General features: G+C 39.4%; 1 protein-coding gene across 1 annotated transcript; it reads right to left on the bottom strand.

The window, feature by feature from the left end:
- Positions 1-4,550: 4,550 nt before the first annotated feature.
- On the bottom strand, positions 4,551-6,966 carry LOC110888942. The gene is made up of 4 exons (XM_022136436.1): positions 5,872-6,966; positions 5,502-5,715; positions 5,027-5,346; positions 4,551-4,697 (listed from the first exon to the last, which is right to left on the bottom strand). The coding sequence occupies exons 1-4, from the start codon at positions 6,964-6,966 to the stop codon at positions 4,551-4,553; spliced, it is 1,776 nt and encodes a 591-aa protein (XP_021992128.1).
- Between the last annotated feature and the right edge of the window lie 12,404 nt (positions 6,967-19,370).

Here is a 19,370-nt window from a genome sequence, read left to right as displayed (position 1 = left end):
TGCTTTAACTTGACACAATTAAGTTGGTCACACAATCTTTAGCATTTCATGGAACTATGTACTACTTTATGCATTATTTGACTTACATGAGAACTTTGTGCCTTAACTGTAAATTATATGTGGTGTGTGTATTTTATGTAAAGGATGATACTTAGGGGTGTTTAGTGGTAATAATGAAAATAAAACAAAACCCCTCAACCCTAATCATTCTCACCAATTCCAATCATACGGCAGTGCAAGTTCTCTAATCATTTAGGGTTTCACCAATCTCTAAACTCTTGATCTTTGATCTTTCAGTCTTTCCAGAGCAAACCCCACGTCAAATCTAAGGTAATGTTTACATCATACGTTGTTATTCTTATTCAATTGATCTCATGCAAACCCTAGTTCTCCGAACAATGATTCTGTGATTAGTTGATTTTTTTGATTGTTTGTATAATGATTTGTATTGTCTGATGATTTGCCTGTGATTAGGATCAATCCACATGCTAGAATAGTTAAACTTTTGGTTGATTCGTATGGAAGAATAGGGTTTTGATCGTACTGATTTATTGTAACTGTTGCATCAGAAACCATAATTTGGCTTTGTTGATTCGTAGTGTTGTTGTTTGGAGTTAACAGTCCGGGCATTGTGAAGTCACAAAGTCCGATGATTGTGATTATGAGAGTCAGGGTTTTAAACATTACATGGGGTCCGAATTTTAGTTGATTTCCCTGAGTCTGAGTTACATTGATTAAACACATGGTCCGAGTTTTGGGACTGATTCATGATCCGAGTTTTTGTAAATGAACATGGTCCAAATTTTTAAGAAGTGTAGTATGGTCCGAATTTTGGTTAAGGATGTTGGTCCGAATTTTTGTAATGCACAACAAGGTCCGACTTTTATGATGTATATATGGTCCGAGATTTATGATGTGTATAAGGTCCAAATTTTATGATGTGTATAAGGTCCGACTTTTATGATGTACATATGGTCCGAGATTTATGATGTGTATAAGGTCCGACTTTTATGATGTATATATGGTCCAAGATTTATGATGTGTATAAGGTCCGACTTTTATGATGTATATATGGTCCGACTTTTATGAAGCTTATATGGTCCGAGTTTTAAGAAGCTTGTATGGTCCGAGTTTTGTAAACAAAACACATGGTCTGAGTTTTCAAACATTAAAGGGGTCCGAGGTTGTTGTTTGGTTCATAAGTGTCACTGTATATTACTGTATGCCACTGTATGCCACTGCATGTTACTGCATGTTACTATATGTATGTGCAATCTATGTCATGCTAATCTGTAAACAATCATCACATGGAACACAGTTGTTTGGTCATCAAGGAATTGTAAACCTTAATTGAACGTAAACACTTACGTTGAGTTTATGTGCAATGTATCTTAGGTCGTGTGTAACGGACCTAACCATTAATTAACACTAGAGGCACAATAACAAACCGAGCAAACCAAGGTGAGTTCACACTCTTACCAAGGCATGGGATTCCCGGTGGGTAGCGAATGGGATTGAAGGAATGGGATGGAACAATTACTTGGACTTACATTGTTACTAGACTATCAACCATCGTCCTCGGTTGTGAAGGACCCTTACATAAAACCTACGTAATACTTGTGCTTACTACTGTCCTTAGGGTTCGAGGGACACTTACGTAAAACCTACGTAAACTCATACATACTACTATCCTAGGGTTATGAAGGACACTTACGTAAAACCTACGTAAACCCCCGCGTACCAGTGTCCTCGGGATAAGAAGGACACTTACGTAAAACCTACGTAAACCTTGTACGTACTACTGTTCTCGGGTTAAGAAGAACACTTATGGTTACCTCTAGTCTAGTACATACACACATGGGAAGCCCCCACTAAATGAACATACAATTGACTTAGTTAATAACACACGGTGATGCAACGAACTTACTATTACGAACTTATTTACTGTGAACTCGCTCAACTAGTTGTTGACTTTCGGTTACATGCCTTGCAGGACCATAGGTACTCATGGAGCTTGCATGGGAGGCGCGGTCGTTGTGGACATGGATTGTGGGTGTTTCAATGAAAACATTATGACTCTTTAAACTTAACACTTGTGTTGGATTTTTCATACTATGCTTCCGCTACTTATACTATGTTTTGAAATGAACACCAATTGTATTGTGATGAATTACATTTACACTTACTTATTATTTACATGTTCAATATGATTGGTGGCTTGATCCTGGTCATGTCATGCCTCCAAGCGGTGGTACCCGCGTGTGGATTTTGGGGGTGTGACACTTCTGTACAACTGCACTTGAATAATATCTTTCGATATTTTCTCAATTTTTATGCACAGAGAAAGCTTTTTAAAGCGTGTAAAGTATTATACGAGGTCTAGGCCATTGCTGACGCAAAATCAGAAGACCAGGTATAATACCCCAGATATCAAACAGTATAAAGACCTAGTATCTCAGAATCAGGCAACCTCTCAAATGAGATTTCGGAGGTTATCCATATATCCGAGAGATGTTCCCCACAAAGTAAGTAAGATATTGATATTTAGGTTTATATCTCGAAATCAATCTACTAAATGTGTAAAAAACCTACTGGCACATCATCAGTGAGACCATTTATCACATTTAAACTAGCGTATTGTGATTGTCTACTGATGTACTATCATATCCTCTTTTTACATAGAAACTCATTTTGAATTTTATCATGTTTTTGTCTTTTTCAAATTTTCAAATGTTTTTGTATTTTCTAAAAATATTTAATCACCCTAAAGTTAAAAACATTTAAAGAAAATTTTATAACCGATGTAGATAGCTTCATCTCGCCATCCATTTTCTACTTCACATACTCTATTTAGATAAAATACCCCCATGATTTACAACACACTGATTTTAACAATGTTAAAACCATTTAATCACTTGTGAAATAATCATGTTTGTTTAGCCGTGAGGGTTTCAACATATTCAATCAAAACATCTTTTTGTAAAATTTTTAATTTTTGACAAAATTTAAAACAAAAACATATTTTTTTTCAGTTTTCAATTTTTGACAAAATAAAAACATATTTTTGGTTTTTCAAATTTCTTTTTTTTAGGGTTTTTGAATTATGGTTTATTTATATACAAAAACGAACAAACTCCATGTTTTTTAGTTGCAGGAGGCTGCCACCTCCTGTGCCAGGTTGCTCCGCTCTTCATCTTGACATTCTACTGTCTTTAGGAGCACCTGCACATTCAAACAATTCAATTACTTGAACAATGCAACCCAGGCCTGTTTGACCTTGGGTATTGTCACACAATAAAAACTATTAACTTCGGAAAATCTTTATCATTTTTCACAAATACATTTTCACTCCGATTATCACTCACAGAAATCGTTTGTTTTTTTACCACCCAAACTTGTCCTTTGGAAACATTCCTTTGATAAAATCTTGAATCATTTTGAACATTTCGTTTTGACAAATCATTTTTAGGTTTCCAGATTTGTTTTTATTTTGGTAAATCAACCTTCTGTTTCCAAATTTATTGTGGCACAACTTTGGGTGTCTTTGAGTTTAGTTTCTAAGTTTGTTGTGACTCAAACTTGGTTGACTTCTGTTTAACAGCTGTAGTTTGTTGTTTCTTCTATTCAACATCAATAGGTTTCAGATTTGGACATTTGCGACCGACATGTCCAGTTTGATCACATTTAAAACATGTTCTTTTTGAAAAATCTTTGACCTGTTGTTATTGCTTTTTCTGGGCATAGAACTCTTCATTAGACTGTCGTCTAAATTAGAGTTCTTTCTCTTCCTCAGAACTTGTTCCGTGAACAAAGTTCGTCTTTTTCTGATGATTTCTCTTGTCAAACCTTTTGTGATTTTGTTTCCTTTTATAACCCAACCTAGCCTTCATGTTTTTCTTTTTGTAACTAGGTTTGTTATAAAAAGACTTCTTGCTCTTTCCAGCAAATTTTGCAATTTCAGCCTTTTCAATTTCTACCAATTTGAAGACTTTGTCAATCTTATCTGTAATCACATTTTGAATTGGGAATTCAATATCTGAGACTAATTTGTTCGATCCAATCATGGTATAAGCCAATCCTATCGGATCATCATTCGCATTTTTCTCAGATTTTGAATTTTTAACATAACTTTCATGAAAATTTCCCTCATTTTCATCATGTGATTCGGACTTTTCTGTTTTGGTAGACTCCTCTGTCAGAACGCTTTCAACAACCTTACCTACCTCCTCTGAATCATCATGATCATCGGATTTAGTGTAAGTCACATCGATATTGTAAGGTAATTGGTCAACCATGTTTATTGCTTTTTCCGCTTTTTCGCCATCATAGAATGTATAATTATTCTCCAACGTTGGTGGAACTTGATGGTATTATGACCCAATTCCCTTTTTGTTCTTTTCAGACTCTTTATCATCTGGTGTGATGTTGAAAATGAGTTCTAGAATGTATGAAGAAGCATGATAAGTTTGAAGTTTATTAACCAATTTTTCTTTTTCAAGTAGTTCTTGTTTAAGTTTAGCAACATCATCAATATATTGATTTAGAACCAGTTATTTTCCTTCATATCTAGCTTCAAGAAATTTAGTTGTCTTTTGACAAGCCGACAATCTATCATCTAAACTTCTAACTTTACTCTTCAAATTTTCATAAGCTTCTTTCACAGTATGATATGACAATTTCATTCCATCATATTCTTTCTGCAACTATTGAATTCTTTTATATTTTTGAACACATTCGTTAAAATCAGGTGAACACTTTTGTTTTAAAATTTTGTTTTCTTTTTCAAGATTTTCACATTTCTGTGTTAGCTTTTTCTTTTTCTTTCAAAAACTTTTAATTTTCAATCATTTCATTACATTTTTCTTTGAAAATCTTTTCTATTTTAGTAAACTCAATGTCTCTGGATCTCAATTTTTAATCCTTTTCAGTACAAGCACTGCATGTTTCCACGCATTTCTTGCACTGATCATTTGTTTTAGTGTCAATTTTAATTTGATGATACAGAAGAATCAGTTTGAATGATTACCTTAGTTTCTGGCACCGTGGCTTCTTTCGCCTTTTGATTCTTATCTTCTTCAATCACTTGATGTTTCTCAGCAACAACTTCCTTTGCTTTCACATCAGTTTTCTTCACCTCATCCACCATCTTCTGGCTTTCACCAACAATTTCCTCTACCGTCTTTTTCTTCTTTTCAACACTTGCATATATCACCTTCTTTACGCCCTCCTCTACTTTTTGTCTGTAGTTAGGAATTTCTTCAAGCCCTTTAATCCAAACTCCCACAGTTGGAATAGCAACAACAAGTGCTTCAAAATCTACCTTTTCAGGATCAACTGCTGGGTTTCCTTGTGGATCAACAAAACATTTATCCCATCTGTTTTCATACTTTGCTTCTATGAACGCCTTATATACTTTACTCAAATACGCTCGTGCATGTTGTTCCTCTCGACTTTATTTCAACTCAGCAACTAAAGCATTTTTCTCTTTGGAATATATTTACTCCAATTAAACCCCTCATCATCCTGAATCGTCACACAAGCCTGCTTCCTCTCTTTTGATGACCCTTCCTCAATTTGCTTTTGATTTGTTCTTGATGGTTGCTCGTTGTTCCGATGATAGATGGCTTTCTTGTAGTAATCTTCGTGAAAAGGATTCACACTGTCATCTGCTTTGTTATTGGAACATTCTCTTTTGAAGTGCCCATTTTGTTTGCACTTGAAACAAGTGACTTTAGATTTATCAAAACCTGTCTTCATGTCGGGGCCTTCAAGACATTTCCTACCAGTGATCTCCATAAAGCGTTGAGCTCTCCTGATTACACTAGCCATACACCACCTGATATCCATGAGCTCCATCTCTTCTGGATCTACATGATCGTAATCTTCCTTTGTCATGTTTGGATTGCCTATCCTGCCTGCGATCAGACCTTCATAAGATTCCAGAACGGAAGCTAAGAAACACATGTGCTGTCTAGCAAAATCAGTATTCAGATTTAAATTTAGAGAATCTTTCCAGTTCTGGCTAGAACTGGATTTAGATGATGTAGAAGATGAATGATATCCGGAATCATAACTCGGAGATTTTCTCTTTGAAGATTCACCAGCGTTGTCAGTACTAAACGTTGTACCTAACTTTGGTGACTGATTTTTTAGCAGCATACTTCTCCGGTAATACAAATCAACATTCTGCTGATACCTTGAATTAGCCATTTTGTTTTGTTTCTGTAACTCTAAATCATGACTCTGAAGTTTCTCAATCAAACCATCCAAAGTACTCTCATCAAACTTAGCATCATTTTTCAACACTATCACAAATGTTTTCCAATCTTCAACATGTGGCAATACCTCGATCAATTTATCAATAATCTCTTCTCTGTCCTTATTGATTCCAAACCTTTCTAACTCGATTTTCAAATGAAAAAATCTTTCTATCATTTTTCGGACAGTGTCTCCTTTCATAAAATCGAACAACTCAAATTCCCTTTTCAGCAGAGAGATTTTGTTTTTCTTGATGTCTTTACCGCCTTCAACTTTCAGCTTCAATGCTTCCCACATCGACTTGGATGTTTCACCATGTTGAAGTAAAAACAAGATATCCTCTCTAACAAATTGTTGCAATAATGTTACCATTTTTAGTTCATTAGAGTGATTATATTTATCGATCTTTGAAAATTGTTTATTTGTACGTAATTCATTTTTATCATTCACTGGCTTTTCATATCCAAAAGTTAGCAAAATCCAACTCTCATAAGCATAAGCTTTCACCCAGTTTTCAAATCTAGTACTCCACCAATGACAATCTTCTATATTCATTAGTTTCGGTGGCCGTTGATGATTTCCGTACACACTATCGTACTTCAAACTCTCAGAAATCACATTTGAAACAGTCTTTGTCACGGTTGTTGCTTCAGTTATTGTTTCAGATGTAAATGCATTGTAAAACGTGTTGTAGAATTCTTCAGCCATAATTCCTGCAAACAATTAAACACTTGATCAAACTTGAAAAACAAACAATGCAAAAACCGATTCGGACGGATGTACACGTTTTGGACAGATGGGATCAATATGTCCGAATGGGTCTATTCGTCCGGATGGGTTCTAGTCGTCCGGATGGGAATATATCTATTGCAACCCAAGTTCCTCAAGTTCAAGATGTTCAGATGCCTATTGCAAATGTTCAAGCACCACAAGTTTTTCCTGTTTGTGCACCTATAGAGTCTTTTTCACTCAAGGCTGAGCAGCTTGCCAAAAACTTAACTGATTATAATTTTGCTGTATTGGCAAATGATTGTGATGAACATCCAAATTTCTGTTGCATGGCAGTTAAACATATCTTAGGTTAAGAAGATCAAGTTCAAGCAACTCTTGGTGAAGGAATTGTTATGGAAACTGTTGATAGCCTAGGTCAAACATCTATTTTTTACTATGAGAGGGCATAGTGGATTGAAAAAGCCTATCCCAAAAGTATCACTGAATACATTAGTGTGGATTAAGTTCAAATGGCTCAAAGAGTTGGGTTCTCGCAAATGTATCATAGCATTTGCTAACATTAAGTTCAAATGGCTCAAGAATTGCAGAAAAAGAGCTAGAAATAAGAAGCCTCAAGCATGAAGCTACTATAACCAAGGACCAACTCCAAACAATGATAGAAAATTATCAAAGTTGCAAAAAGCACTTGGATTCCACAAAGATCACATGTGAGAGATGGGCTGAACTTGTAATGGTTATGAGATGCTTTTGGAAAAACAAAGAAAAGGCAATGTGAAGTATGGTGTTGGGTTCAGAAAATATGATCAAGAACAACTCACAAATACTTCTATTGATTAAAAAATGGTTGAGATCATACCAACCACCTCAACTGGGGAAGAAATCAAGATCATTGAACCTAGTGGCAAGAAGTTAATTCTTGAAGAGCTACAAGATTCCATTAAATCTGAAAAAAAAATGAATTTAAACCAACTTGGTCAGATGAATGTGATGTTCTTTAAAACTTCAAACAATTTATTTTAGCAACCCAGATGGTATTAAGCCACCTAAGATAAATATCGTTCCTATTAAACCACCTCAACTGGGGAAGAAATCAAGATCATTGAACCTAGTGGCAAGAAGTTAATTCTTGAAGAGCTACAAGATTCCATTAAATCTGAAAAAAAAATGAATTTAAACCAACTTGGTCAGATGAATGTGATGTTCTTTAAAACTTCAAACAATTGATTTTAGCAACCCAGATGGTATTAAGCCACCTAAGATAAATATCGTTCCTATTACCAACTCTCAAACAGATGTTAAAACATCTGATGCTAGAATGAGAGATAATGGTAACAAGAAAGATAAGTCCCTAGATATGTAGTGTGAATTTTGTGGAAAGAAAAATCATTTGACAAAAGTTTGTTTCAAGTTAAAAGCTTACGATATTAACATCGGAAACAACATCTGTAAGTCCACATCTGGGTGCACCATCTGTGGAAAAATCAATCACGTGACCCAACAATAATCATTTCTTAAACCCTTTGATATCAACGAAACTAGGCCAAGAGGAAAAATGAGTTTCAAAAGAGATGATGACCATATCAACATGGATTCACAATCATTTCCAAAAGAGTTAAGTCAAGTCACACGTATGACACACAAAGCTTAAACCAATACACTACACACAGGGATGGTCAAGTATCTGTTGCACCACACAACACACTTCCAAGAGGCTACGGGTAACCACCATACACCAGGGTACCATATAGGTATGAAGAGCATGTGCACATACCCCCAAAGCCAAGAGTCATTGGACACCCTCATGGGTACAATCACCTCATTGGGAATGGCCAAACAACAATTGACCCAAGTGTGAAAATACTCACATATGGTCAGAAACAACTGTTTAAGATGTTACAAAACTTCTTGTTACAAATGACCAGTTCTAAAGAGCTGATGCAGTGGAAGAAAACACCAAGTCTAAAGTAGAAAATCCTTTGGATCATCTGCATAATTGACCCATTTTCCACTGTTTGTAGCGAACATATGTTGGCAATTTGAAAGTGCAAACAGAGATTACCCTTGCACATATATCTATCTTAATTAAAGAAAGAAAATCTTTTAAGAATGTACCAAAAGGTTCTTGCAACAATAATATGTTGTTTTTCAAACTAGAAAAAAAATCGAAGTTCTAAAATCAAGAACATATTATGAAAAATCACAAAAGGAAAACTCTATTGAAAGCAGTAAAACATCTGTTTTAGTGGTTCAAAACTCTGTTTAACCTTGGTTAACCACTATTTGAGACAAAGAATCGCTAATTCAACACCCACTATTTGACTACAAAAAGTCAAACAGATCCACTATTTATAAAAAACGTACCATTGTTTTCATTCCAAACTCTGTTTAACCTAATAGAGGTTTCAAACATGGGTTTTCATCTATCTTTTGACTAAAAGTCAAACAGATGTACCACCCACAGATTTGGTCCTCCTAACGTTTGTTGAGACTCATTAGAGATTTCAAACAAATCTTATGAAAACATACCTTAACTTCCTTCTTCAAAGGGTTTCCTCAAAGGGACCCACTTCCTGAACAATGGTTTGCCATAACAAATAGCAACTGGACACGTAGCCCAAAAGGAAACCGTTGGCCACGTTGGCACCCCTGTTTCTCAAACCCTATATAAACCATTGACAAACAGAGTTTATATCCATCATCCATACTTACCACCAAACTTCGCTTTCAATCAAAAGATTATATGTTTAAAAGAGTTTCAAAACACTTGACCTAATTTCACCATGGCTCTCGAACTAAAATCTTCTCACAACTACTCGTCGTATCTTGCAAAACATAGCAAGAACATGATTTTTCACTCTATCATTGACATCATCACATCCTCCAAATATTGTAACATCCTCACTATGAAAGCCCTTATCCATCTATCCACTCTTAGGGAATTTTGTGAAAATGCAAATGTTTTACTTCAAAACAAAAGCCCTACATCATCACTTCTACCATCAATAAGGAGCATGTTGAGATAACTCCACAATCCATTTCCACAATGTTCAATCAATAGGATAGGGTAGGTATGGAACTATCTCTAAAAATGATCTTCATCATGAGTTCATAGAAAGGGGATATGAAGCTTAATTGGTGGGTGCCACAATTTTTAAACCTAAACGTCCACCATAAATGAAATTCTTTTTCCATACACTCTTGGTTTGCATGTCAGCTAAGACCACAACCTTTAATGAAATTCCCCTAAAAACTCAGTATACGGGGTATGCTATGTTGACAAATTCAAACTATAAGCTTTCCCAGACACTGTTTATGGATTTGGTAGCAAACATCAAGATTCAAGTGTTCTAGGATGATGTCATCGTGGGTTCTTGAAGAACTTCATGTTTTGGCCTCAATCCACCAAGAATAACTTGGATCTAGCCGATTTCCACATAAATAAACAAAGATCTTTCATAGATCTGAACATATTCCGGTGGTTGCATGGCTTAAGATCCGGATTCTACCCACGAGGTTCACCGATTTCGGGTTAAACTTTAAACATCGTTCCGAACAGTTCACCGGCCGAATTTGGGTGATTCCTGTCCGATCAGGAGAAACAAGTAAGAACGAGGGTTCTATGGTTCGACTCGTTGACAAAAATACCTCGATAAAACGACAAACAATCAGAACAACCAAGTGTTAGACGAATAGGCTGATCAGGTCAGGATGCTGACCGATCGAACTGTTGTCCGAAAGGACAACCAGCCGATCGGATAGTCAGTCGATCGACTGGCCAGCCGAACGGCTAGCACAAGGTCCCACACTTGATCGAACTGTTGTTCGATCGGACTACTGTCCGATTGTATTACTCTTCGGATCATGAGATACTATACTTCAACACTTAATTGAGTTTTTTCAACATGTTCGATGCACAAGGAGTGCCACCCGATTGAACAACCATCCGATCAGGTGACACCCTACTAAGAACTTGTTTTGCTAAAAGTACCTAACCGATCGGCTTACCGGCTGATCGAACGACCGTCCGATCGACCAACCTGAAAGGTAAAGATACTTCAATGTTTTCAAATGCTACAACAAAAACCTCAAAAGCAAAACATCATACACAAACACATCCTACTCTAAGGAATAAACAATCCACTCGAACAGCCATCCGATCGGCCTATCGACTGACCGGACAACTGTCCGAATGGACTGTCAACCGAACGATCAGCGTCCGATCGGACTACCGTCCGATCGACCAGCTGTCCGACTCTCCAACACTTGTTTTCCGTTTTACGTGTTGCTTATCGTTATGCTATCAAACTATTCAGGCTAACCCTACTCTCAAGCGCTCCCTTCAATCCATCAATCGCTGTGAGTATACCCGATCCCTTTTTGCTTTCAGCACTTTTGGGTGTTACATACGTTACTTATACGAAATCACATCGAACACACTACGCAACATTTTAAGCGCTAACCGTTACCGCATGTATTACGTGACTAAATGAATGCTTGTTGTTATGTTTACACGTGGAATGCTGTCTACCTGCCTTAATGACGATAGTACTATAGTTTGGACTCAGCACCCGTTCACACGGGGGTTGTTAAGGACAATTACTTGCATGGATTACGGTGGTAATCATGTATTGCGAACTGCCTCAGGTAGTCAACCCGCAGTCATTGGTACCGATAGATCCATGTCGATAATTAACATGCTTCATTTTCCTCTGTGTACGTGTTGGTTATGCGCAAACTATTTCAAACTCTATTATGCTATTATCAAACTTGTATGCTCACCTTTACATTCTATGGATTGACTTTATTTTAACGTACGTGACAGGCGTTTAAGATGCTTATCTGCTAGGAAAGCGAGGCTAGAATAAAGCTCTAGAGCCCAACAAATAGTTGTCTGTAGTGGCCAATTTAAGGGTCTCTAGAAGCATGTTAGTGCACTTATGTCTATCACCTTCGTCAATCCGAGCCGTAACGAGAAACAGAAGAAAACGAGTCGTTATATTAGTGATAGCTAGACAAAAAGGCAAGGTGGCATAATTGTAATAATGAGAAATCTCATTAAAAGCCAAGGACTATAAATAGGAGCCTTTATGTTAGATTAGAGACTTTTGGCTCATTTGTGTTTAGGAGAGCTCTAGATCCAAAGAGAGAATCTAGAGAGAGAAAGTGATTCAAGGTGCTTGTTCTTGTTAGATTTCTAATAGAATCACGTTTATATTACATCGTGTGTGTTAGGTCGCGTTCGTGTACGGATTCCGCACGTCATACGTTTGTTTCGCAATCATTTCGGAGTCAAAACCAGTCCTACAAAGCAGATAAACAATTGCTGTCTATTTAAATCTGAGTTGTCGGAACAGAATATTTGCCTGGGACGTATCATTTAAATTGAATTGTAATGATGAATGTTATGGAAACTTCTGGACAATCAGTTTCGCTCAGTGCCATGCCCCGATGATTCCGCCATCGGTTGGGGTGTGACAGATTGGTATCAGAGCCATAACTATAGGGAATTAGGCAAGACTCGACCTAGTCCGGCTCAATGTCTTAGAGACCTAGACTATAGTTAGGAACCAACAGACCGAGCATGCCTGCTATATCTAATTATTCTCGCTTACACTATCACCGCACTCGAATTTTCAATAATGAGAAAGCGATTTATTCAAGATTAGGTGTGAAAACCGCAAAACTCTCGACTAAATTGCTTGATCAATGTTGTTTTAACTTATCAATGATCTCTTCATTGTACTTTTTAATAACGAATGCTTGTTCAATGGGAGAATTATACCAAATCAGGAGTGAAATCCATATTTTGATGAATAATATCCTCTATTTTATTAAAAACAAGGAAGAAGTTGCTAAACTAGGGGTGAAACCTGAACCTTGGCAATCTATTCCACCCAATTTTTCTCTCACCAAAGTTTTGATGGATTCCAAGGAATCGAGTGCTTAAACGATCGAAAGGACGAGTGCCATTCACCGCATGACGGTGATAAAGCATAGTCTATTAGGACAACAAGGACTTGTCATTGCGTCCTTGAGAATAGTCGAATCGCTTTGGGTAGTCAATGTCTAATAGCCGCAGACAATCTATTTCTTAATTTTTACATGTTTCGATTATGAGCCCACAACTGCTGACTCTGATGACTCGTTGATTTTGTGTGATTATATGTATTTAACTGTTTAATTTTGATGCTTGTCCGAATTTTGCACTCACTTCGATCGACACACACAACCCGCATTGCTCTTCTATCTTAATACTTTAACAGGTCGCTACAATCTGGACGACATTATGCCATACGTTATTATTATACTACTCGATATACTATACGCGATCGCTATATTCGAACGACTCGCGAGCTTTCAATAATAGGTCTTTGTATTCTGACAACCTCTGTGATTGAATGTGTATGTGCTTCTATGTTTCTGTGTTTCTGTGACTTATGTGCTTACGTGTTTATGTGCTTCTGTGACTACATAAATCTGTGTTTTGTGCCTATGTGTTTACGTGATACGTGCTTCAACGTGTTCCTGAGCTTTAGAAAGTAGTAGACGTGTTTGTTGAGTTTCGATTATGATGTGTCTGAGACCTACGACGATGTTTGTTGCAGACAATGTCGTCATCTGGATACCAAATCCCACTTACTCACCAAGAAAAGAGAGACAGACGTCTTGCTGCTATCATCGCCAAACAAGTAGCAAAAGCTGTGAGCGATGTTTATGAGAATGTCAGCAAATCATCAGAGAAGTCAAGAACTGAAGCTCCCAAAGATGCTGCCAAGACTGTTTTCAGCTTCAAACAGTTCAAGGCATGCGGACCAAAGGAATTCATCGGAGAAGATGGCCCAATAGCTATGTTTCAATAGTTTGATTCCGTCGAAGTCACTCTGCGCCAAAGCGGTTGTCCAGAAAATCTCCGTACCCTAAACGCGACCGGTGTCTTCTAGTCCTGAGCTCTAGACTGGTGGACGGCCGAGCGAAACAAACGTGGAAATGATGCAGCTTATGAGCTGACTTGGAAAGAGCTGAAAGCCATTATGATGGACGAATTCTGCCCTCCCCATGAACGCCAAAAGCTGGAGGACGAGTTTTGGAACATTAAGCAGAAGGATGGAGACAACGCTGCCCTGACTGCTCGCTTTAAGCAGCTCAGCATTATCTGTCCCGATCAAGTAAAGACGCCAGAGATAGCAATCAAGAAGTACATTCGAGCTCTACCCGACTGTGTTGCCGATTTTGTTCACGCCACGAAAACCTCATCGATTAAAGAGACTTACTTGCTTTCCGCCGAGATCAACGATAAGCGAGTGAAAGCTGGTTTTTGGGATAAGCCCTCCAAGTCTCTTCATCAAGCCACCACTACACCGACCGCCGAAACCGCCACTGCTCAACCGTCCAAGTCATCATGCCGAAAGAAGAAGCACAACAACAGCAGCTCCAGCAACAAGAACTGTGCTGTCACTACCACTGCTGCCCCTCTGCAAGCCGTACCGACTCAGCAGCAGTCTCATCATCGACCAGCACCAGCTACTCAAGCGCCGCCAGCGAAGCGTGCTTACACAGGTCCCCACCCGCTCTGCCCGACATGCTCGTATCATCATCCGGTGGGTCTCGCATGTCGTTTCTGTGCTCATTGCAATGTGTACGGTCATTTCACTGCCAATTGTCGCTATGGTCCCCGTAACACCACAGATCCTGCCATTGCTCATCAAGCTCTACTCCCAGCCATTTTGCAAACATGTGCCCGCGATCAATGCTCGAGTCTGCTTTGCATGTGGTGATCCCAACCATTTTGCAAACATGTGCCCGAATAGGGTTGTGAAGCAAGAGCCCCAGCAGCAGCAACAGCAGCCTCAGCAGCAGCAACAAGCAGCACGCGCCAGAACCTTCAACATCAATGCTCGTCAAGCCCAGGCTGACAACAACGTGGTTAATGGTACGTTCCTTGTGAATGGTATTTATGCGTCATGTTTGTTTGATACTGGAGCCGATAACTTCTTTGTGTCGTTTGAATTCGAGAAGCTCCTTAGTCGTAAGCGCTCTTATCTTCCCTCGTCATTCGAAGTTGAAGTCGCTACTGGAAGAACTGTCGTCGTTAACTCTATTCTTCGTGATTGTACCCTCGAGCTCAACAATCACATCTTCCCAATCGACCTTATTTCGATGCAACTCGAAAGTTTTGACGTCATAGTAGGCATGGACTTTCTTCGTGAAAACCATGCTGAAGTTGTGTGCTTCGACAAGATGATTCGATTCTCGCTCGCGAATGGTGATTTATTATGTGTGTACGGTGAAACTGCTTCGAAGGGTCTCAAACTTATGTCCTGCGTCCAAGCTAGCAAGTATCTCCGCAAGGAATACAGAGCTTTCTTGGCCAACATCGTAGTAGCGGAGAAGGAAAAGAAAAGGAAGACAGAAGTCAAAGACGTTCCTGTGGTCCGTGAATTTCCTCAGGTATTCCCTGATGATCTTCCTGGACTACCGCCAAGTCGTGACGATCTTCCGTATCGACCTCATTCCTGGAGTTAACCCCGTTGCCAAAGCCCCTTATCGACTCGCGCCATCCGAAATACGGGAACTCTCGAACCAACTCCAGGAATTACTTGAAAAAGGCTTTATTCGCCCGAGCACCTCTCCTTGGGGCGCGCCAGTCCTCTTCGTTAAAAAGAAGGATGGGTCGTTCAGGATGTGTATCGATTATTGGGAGTTGAATAAGTTAACCATCAAGAACCGCTATCCCCTACCTCGTATCGATGATTTGTTTGACCAGCTGCAAGGTTCTACGTGTTTCTCGAAGATCGATCTACGCTCAGGCTATCATCAATTGCGCATTCAAGAGGAAGATATACCCAAAACCGCCTTTCACACTAGTTACGACCACTACGAGTTCGTTGTTATGCCTTTTGGTTTAACCAACGCACCCGCGGTCTTCATGGATCTAATGAATCGCGTGTGTAAACCGTATCTTTACCGTTTCGTCATCGTGTTCATCGACGATGTCCTGATCTATTCCAAAACGAAAGCCGAACACGCGCAACATCTACGTTTGGTTCTCGAACTACTTTAGAGGAACCAACTTTATGCCAAGTTCTTCAAGTATGAATTCTGGCTAGAAGAGGTTCAGTTTCTGGGTCATATCGTGAATAGTCAGGGTATCCATGTCGATCCTGCGAAGATTGAAGCAGTTAAGAGTTGGGTTACGCCAAAGAACCCGTCTGAAGTCCGTTCTTTTCTCGGATTAGCGGGCTATTATCGACGATTTATCGAAGGATTCTCCAAGATCGCTGTGCCGCTTACCGCTCTTACGCATAAAGACAGGTCTTTTGTTTGGGGAATCGAACAAGAGTCTGCTTTCCAAACCCTCAAGCATAAGCTATGCAATGCTCCTGTTCTCGCATTGCCCGATGGCAACAATGGTTTTATTGTCTACTGTGATGCTTCCAACCTTGGTCTTGGCTGTGTCCTCATGCAACGAGACAAGGTTATAGCTTACGCTTCTCGACAGCTCAAAATTCACGAGAAGAACTATACAACCCATGATCTCGAGCTAGGCGCGGTTGTTTTTGCATTAAAGATTTGGCGACACTACCTATATGGTACCATGTGTAAGGTCTTCACCGATCATAGGAGCCTGCAACATATATTTGATTAGAAGGGACTCAATATGCGTCAATGCCGATGGGTAGAACTTCTCAACGATTATGACTGTGAGATTCGTTATCACCCAGGCAAAGCAAATGTCGTTGCCGACGCACTCAGCAGACGGAGTTATTTGCTCACTATTCGCGATACCCAAGCCCAATACGATCTCGAAACCCTCATCCGCGAAGCCCAACATGCTTGTTTTAATGAACGCACCTTGAAGAAGGAGAGAATCTATCACGATGGAGCTCATATTGTCAGCAAGTCGAATGGGATCTTCTATTTTCTAGACCGAATTTGGATCCCTAAGCGGACTGAATTACGAAAGATTTTAATGGACGAAGCCCACAAATCCCCGTATTCCATTCATGCCGGTGCCGATAAAATGTACCAGGACCTTCGCTACAAGTACTGGTGGCCGGGCATGAAAAGGGATATCGCTCTCTACGTTGGAAAATTCTTGACTTGTGCAAGAGTCAAGGCTGAACACCAAAGACCCTCTGGCTTACTCGAGCAACCCCCAATCCCTTTGTGGAAGTGGGAGAGTATAGCCATGGACTTCATAACCAAACTTTCGCCCACGTCGTCAGGTCACAACAGCATTTGGGTTATCGTTGATCATCTAACGAAATCAGCCCACTTTTTGCCAATACGGGAAGACTACAAGGTAGAACGATTAGCCCAAATCTACACCGACGAGATTATTTGTAATCATGGTACGCCTCGTGACATCATCTCTGACCATGATGCCCGGTTTACTTCGCGATTGTGGGAAACGTTTCAAGCGGCTCTTGGTACTACGCTTAACCTGAATACCGCATTCCATCCTCAAACCGACGGCCAGACTGAAAGAACGATCCGTACTCTTGAAGACATGCTCCGTGCGTATGTCATAGACTTCGGTGGAAATTGGAACAAATATCTGCCGTTAGTCGAATTCTCGTATAATAACAGTTATCATACCAGCATCCAAATGGCACCTTTCGAGGCTTTATATGGAAGGAGATGCCGATCGCCTATTGTGTTGCACGAGGTCGGTCACTCGCAATTAACCGGTCCTGAGCTACTACAAGAAACGACTGACAAAGTCCTCCAGATCCGAGACAACTTGTTGAAAGCTCGAAGTAGACAGAAAAGTTACGTCAATAGAAGACGCAAGCCCCTGGAATTTGACGTTGGTGACTACGTACTCCTAAAGGTATCACCTCGGAAGGGTGTGGTCAGATTCGGCAAGAAAGGGAATCTAGCGCCTCGATATGTTGGACCTTTTAAGATTCTGGAAAGGATCGAAAAAGTCGCCTACAGACTTGAACTACCGGAGGAACTTAGTAACGTCCACCCGACTTTCCATGTTTCAAACTTCCGAAAGTGCCTGGCTGAGCATGATTTAATTGTACCTCTCGATGACCTTCAAATAAATGAAACACTGCACTTCGTGGAAAAGCCTGTTGAAATCATGGATCGCCAAACCAAGCAACTCAGACGCTCATGCATTCCTATTGTGAAAGTCCGATGGGAAGGCAAACGAGGCGCGGAGTTCACTTGGGAACTCGAAAGTGACATGAAGGCGAAGTACCCGTAGTTGTTTAAGTAAAATTCTAGAGAGAGAAGGTTCTCAAACGTAATTCACGGTGTTGTGCAGCTTTCAGCCTAATTTCGGGATGAAATTCCCTAAACAAGGGGAGGCTGTAACACCCCATGTTTCCGAAAGTCAAAGTCAAAGTCAAGATTGAAGTCAAAGGAAGAAAAGATCGCTAATTGCGATTTGTCACTCCTTACTCAGTTACTGTTTTGACTTCTTTGATCGTAATTAGTCTGTTTTATGTTTTTACGTTAGTTGTATTATGTGGAGTAATTAATTACAATCGAAGTAATCGAATGTTTATCGACGCGAACCGCTTTACGACTGTGAATAATAGGAAGTAACAATGTGATAAAGTCAATTAATCAGTAATCGAACTAATCCAATAATCATCAAACTCGAAACTCGAATTATGCAACTTTGGTATTATTATACGTGTGTGTGCCTTAAGTGTTACTTGTGCATGCTTATTCATGTTAAATGTGGTGATCAATCGAACAGTAATCGAAACTCAATCAAACTCAATCGAAACCGAATCATGATAATTGGTGAAGAAGAGATAGCGTGAGATATAGATGATTGTATGTTAGATATAGTAGTTGGGATTAAAAGTAATTTGAATAGGAAACTCTATCGTACTCGCATTGTCCTCAATCGAAATCGAAATATCAAAAATCGTCGCGCCAAACACTCGAATCGTGCAGCTGATCGATCAGGCTAACCAGCCGATCGAACAGCCAGCCGATCGGACTGCTGTCCGATCGGACAGGCTGTCCGATCGAGCTACCTGGCCGATCGGCCAGCACTTTCCTCATTTGGCATCCTATAAATACCCCTGTCATTGTCATTCTTTCCACTTTTGGAAACCTCTGTCCGACCAGCACGCTTAGCTCATCCTTTTCTCAGATTTCTCTCGATTCCGGTAAGATTTCGTCCTAAATCTTCTACTTTCTTGATCAACACGCACTCCTACACCTTTCTATCTTTCAAATCTTAACTTTTAACCGTGAAATCATCAAGATTCAAGTGTTCTAAGATGATGTCATCGTGGGTTCTTGAAGAACTTCATGTTTTGGCCTCAATCCACCAAGAATAACTTGGATCTAGCTGATTTTCACATAAATAAACAAAGATCTTTCATAGATCTGAACATATACACGGT

Source organism: Helianthus annuus, chromosome 6 (genome assembly GCF_002127325.2).
Source record: "Helianthus annuus cultivar XRQ/B chromosome 6, HanXRQr2.0-SUNRISE, whole genome shotgun sequence".
Lineage (NCBI taxonomy): Eukaryota > Viridiplantae > Streptophyta > Magnoliopsida > Asterales > Asteraceae > Helianthus > Helianthus annuus.
Note: the sequence above shows the minus strand (reverse complement) of the source record. Positions and strands in the feature narration are given on the sequence as shown.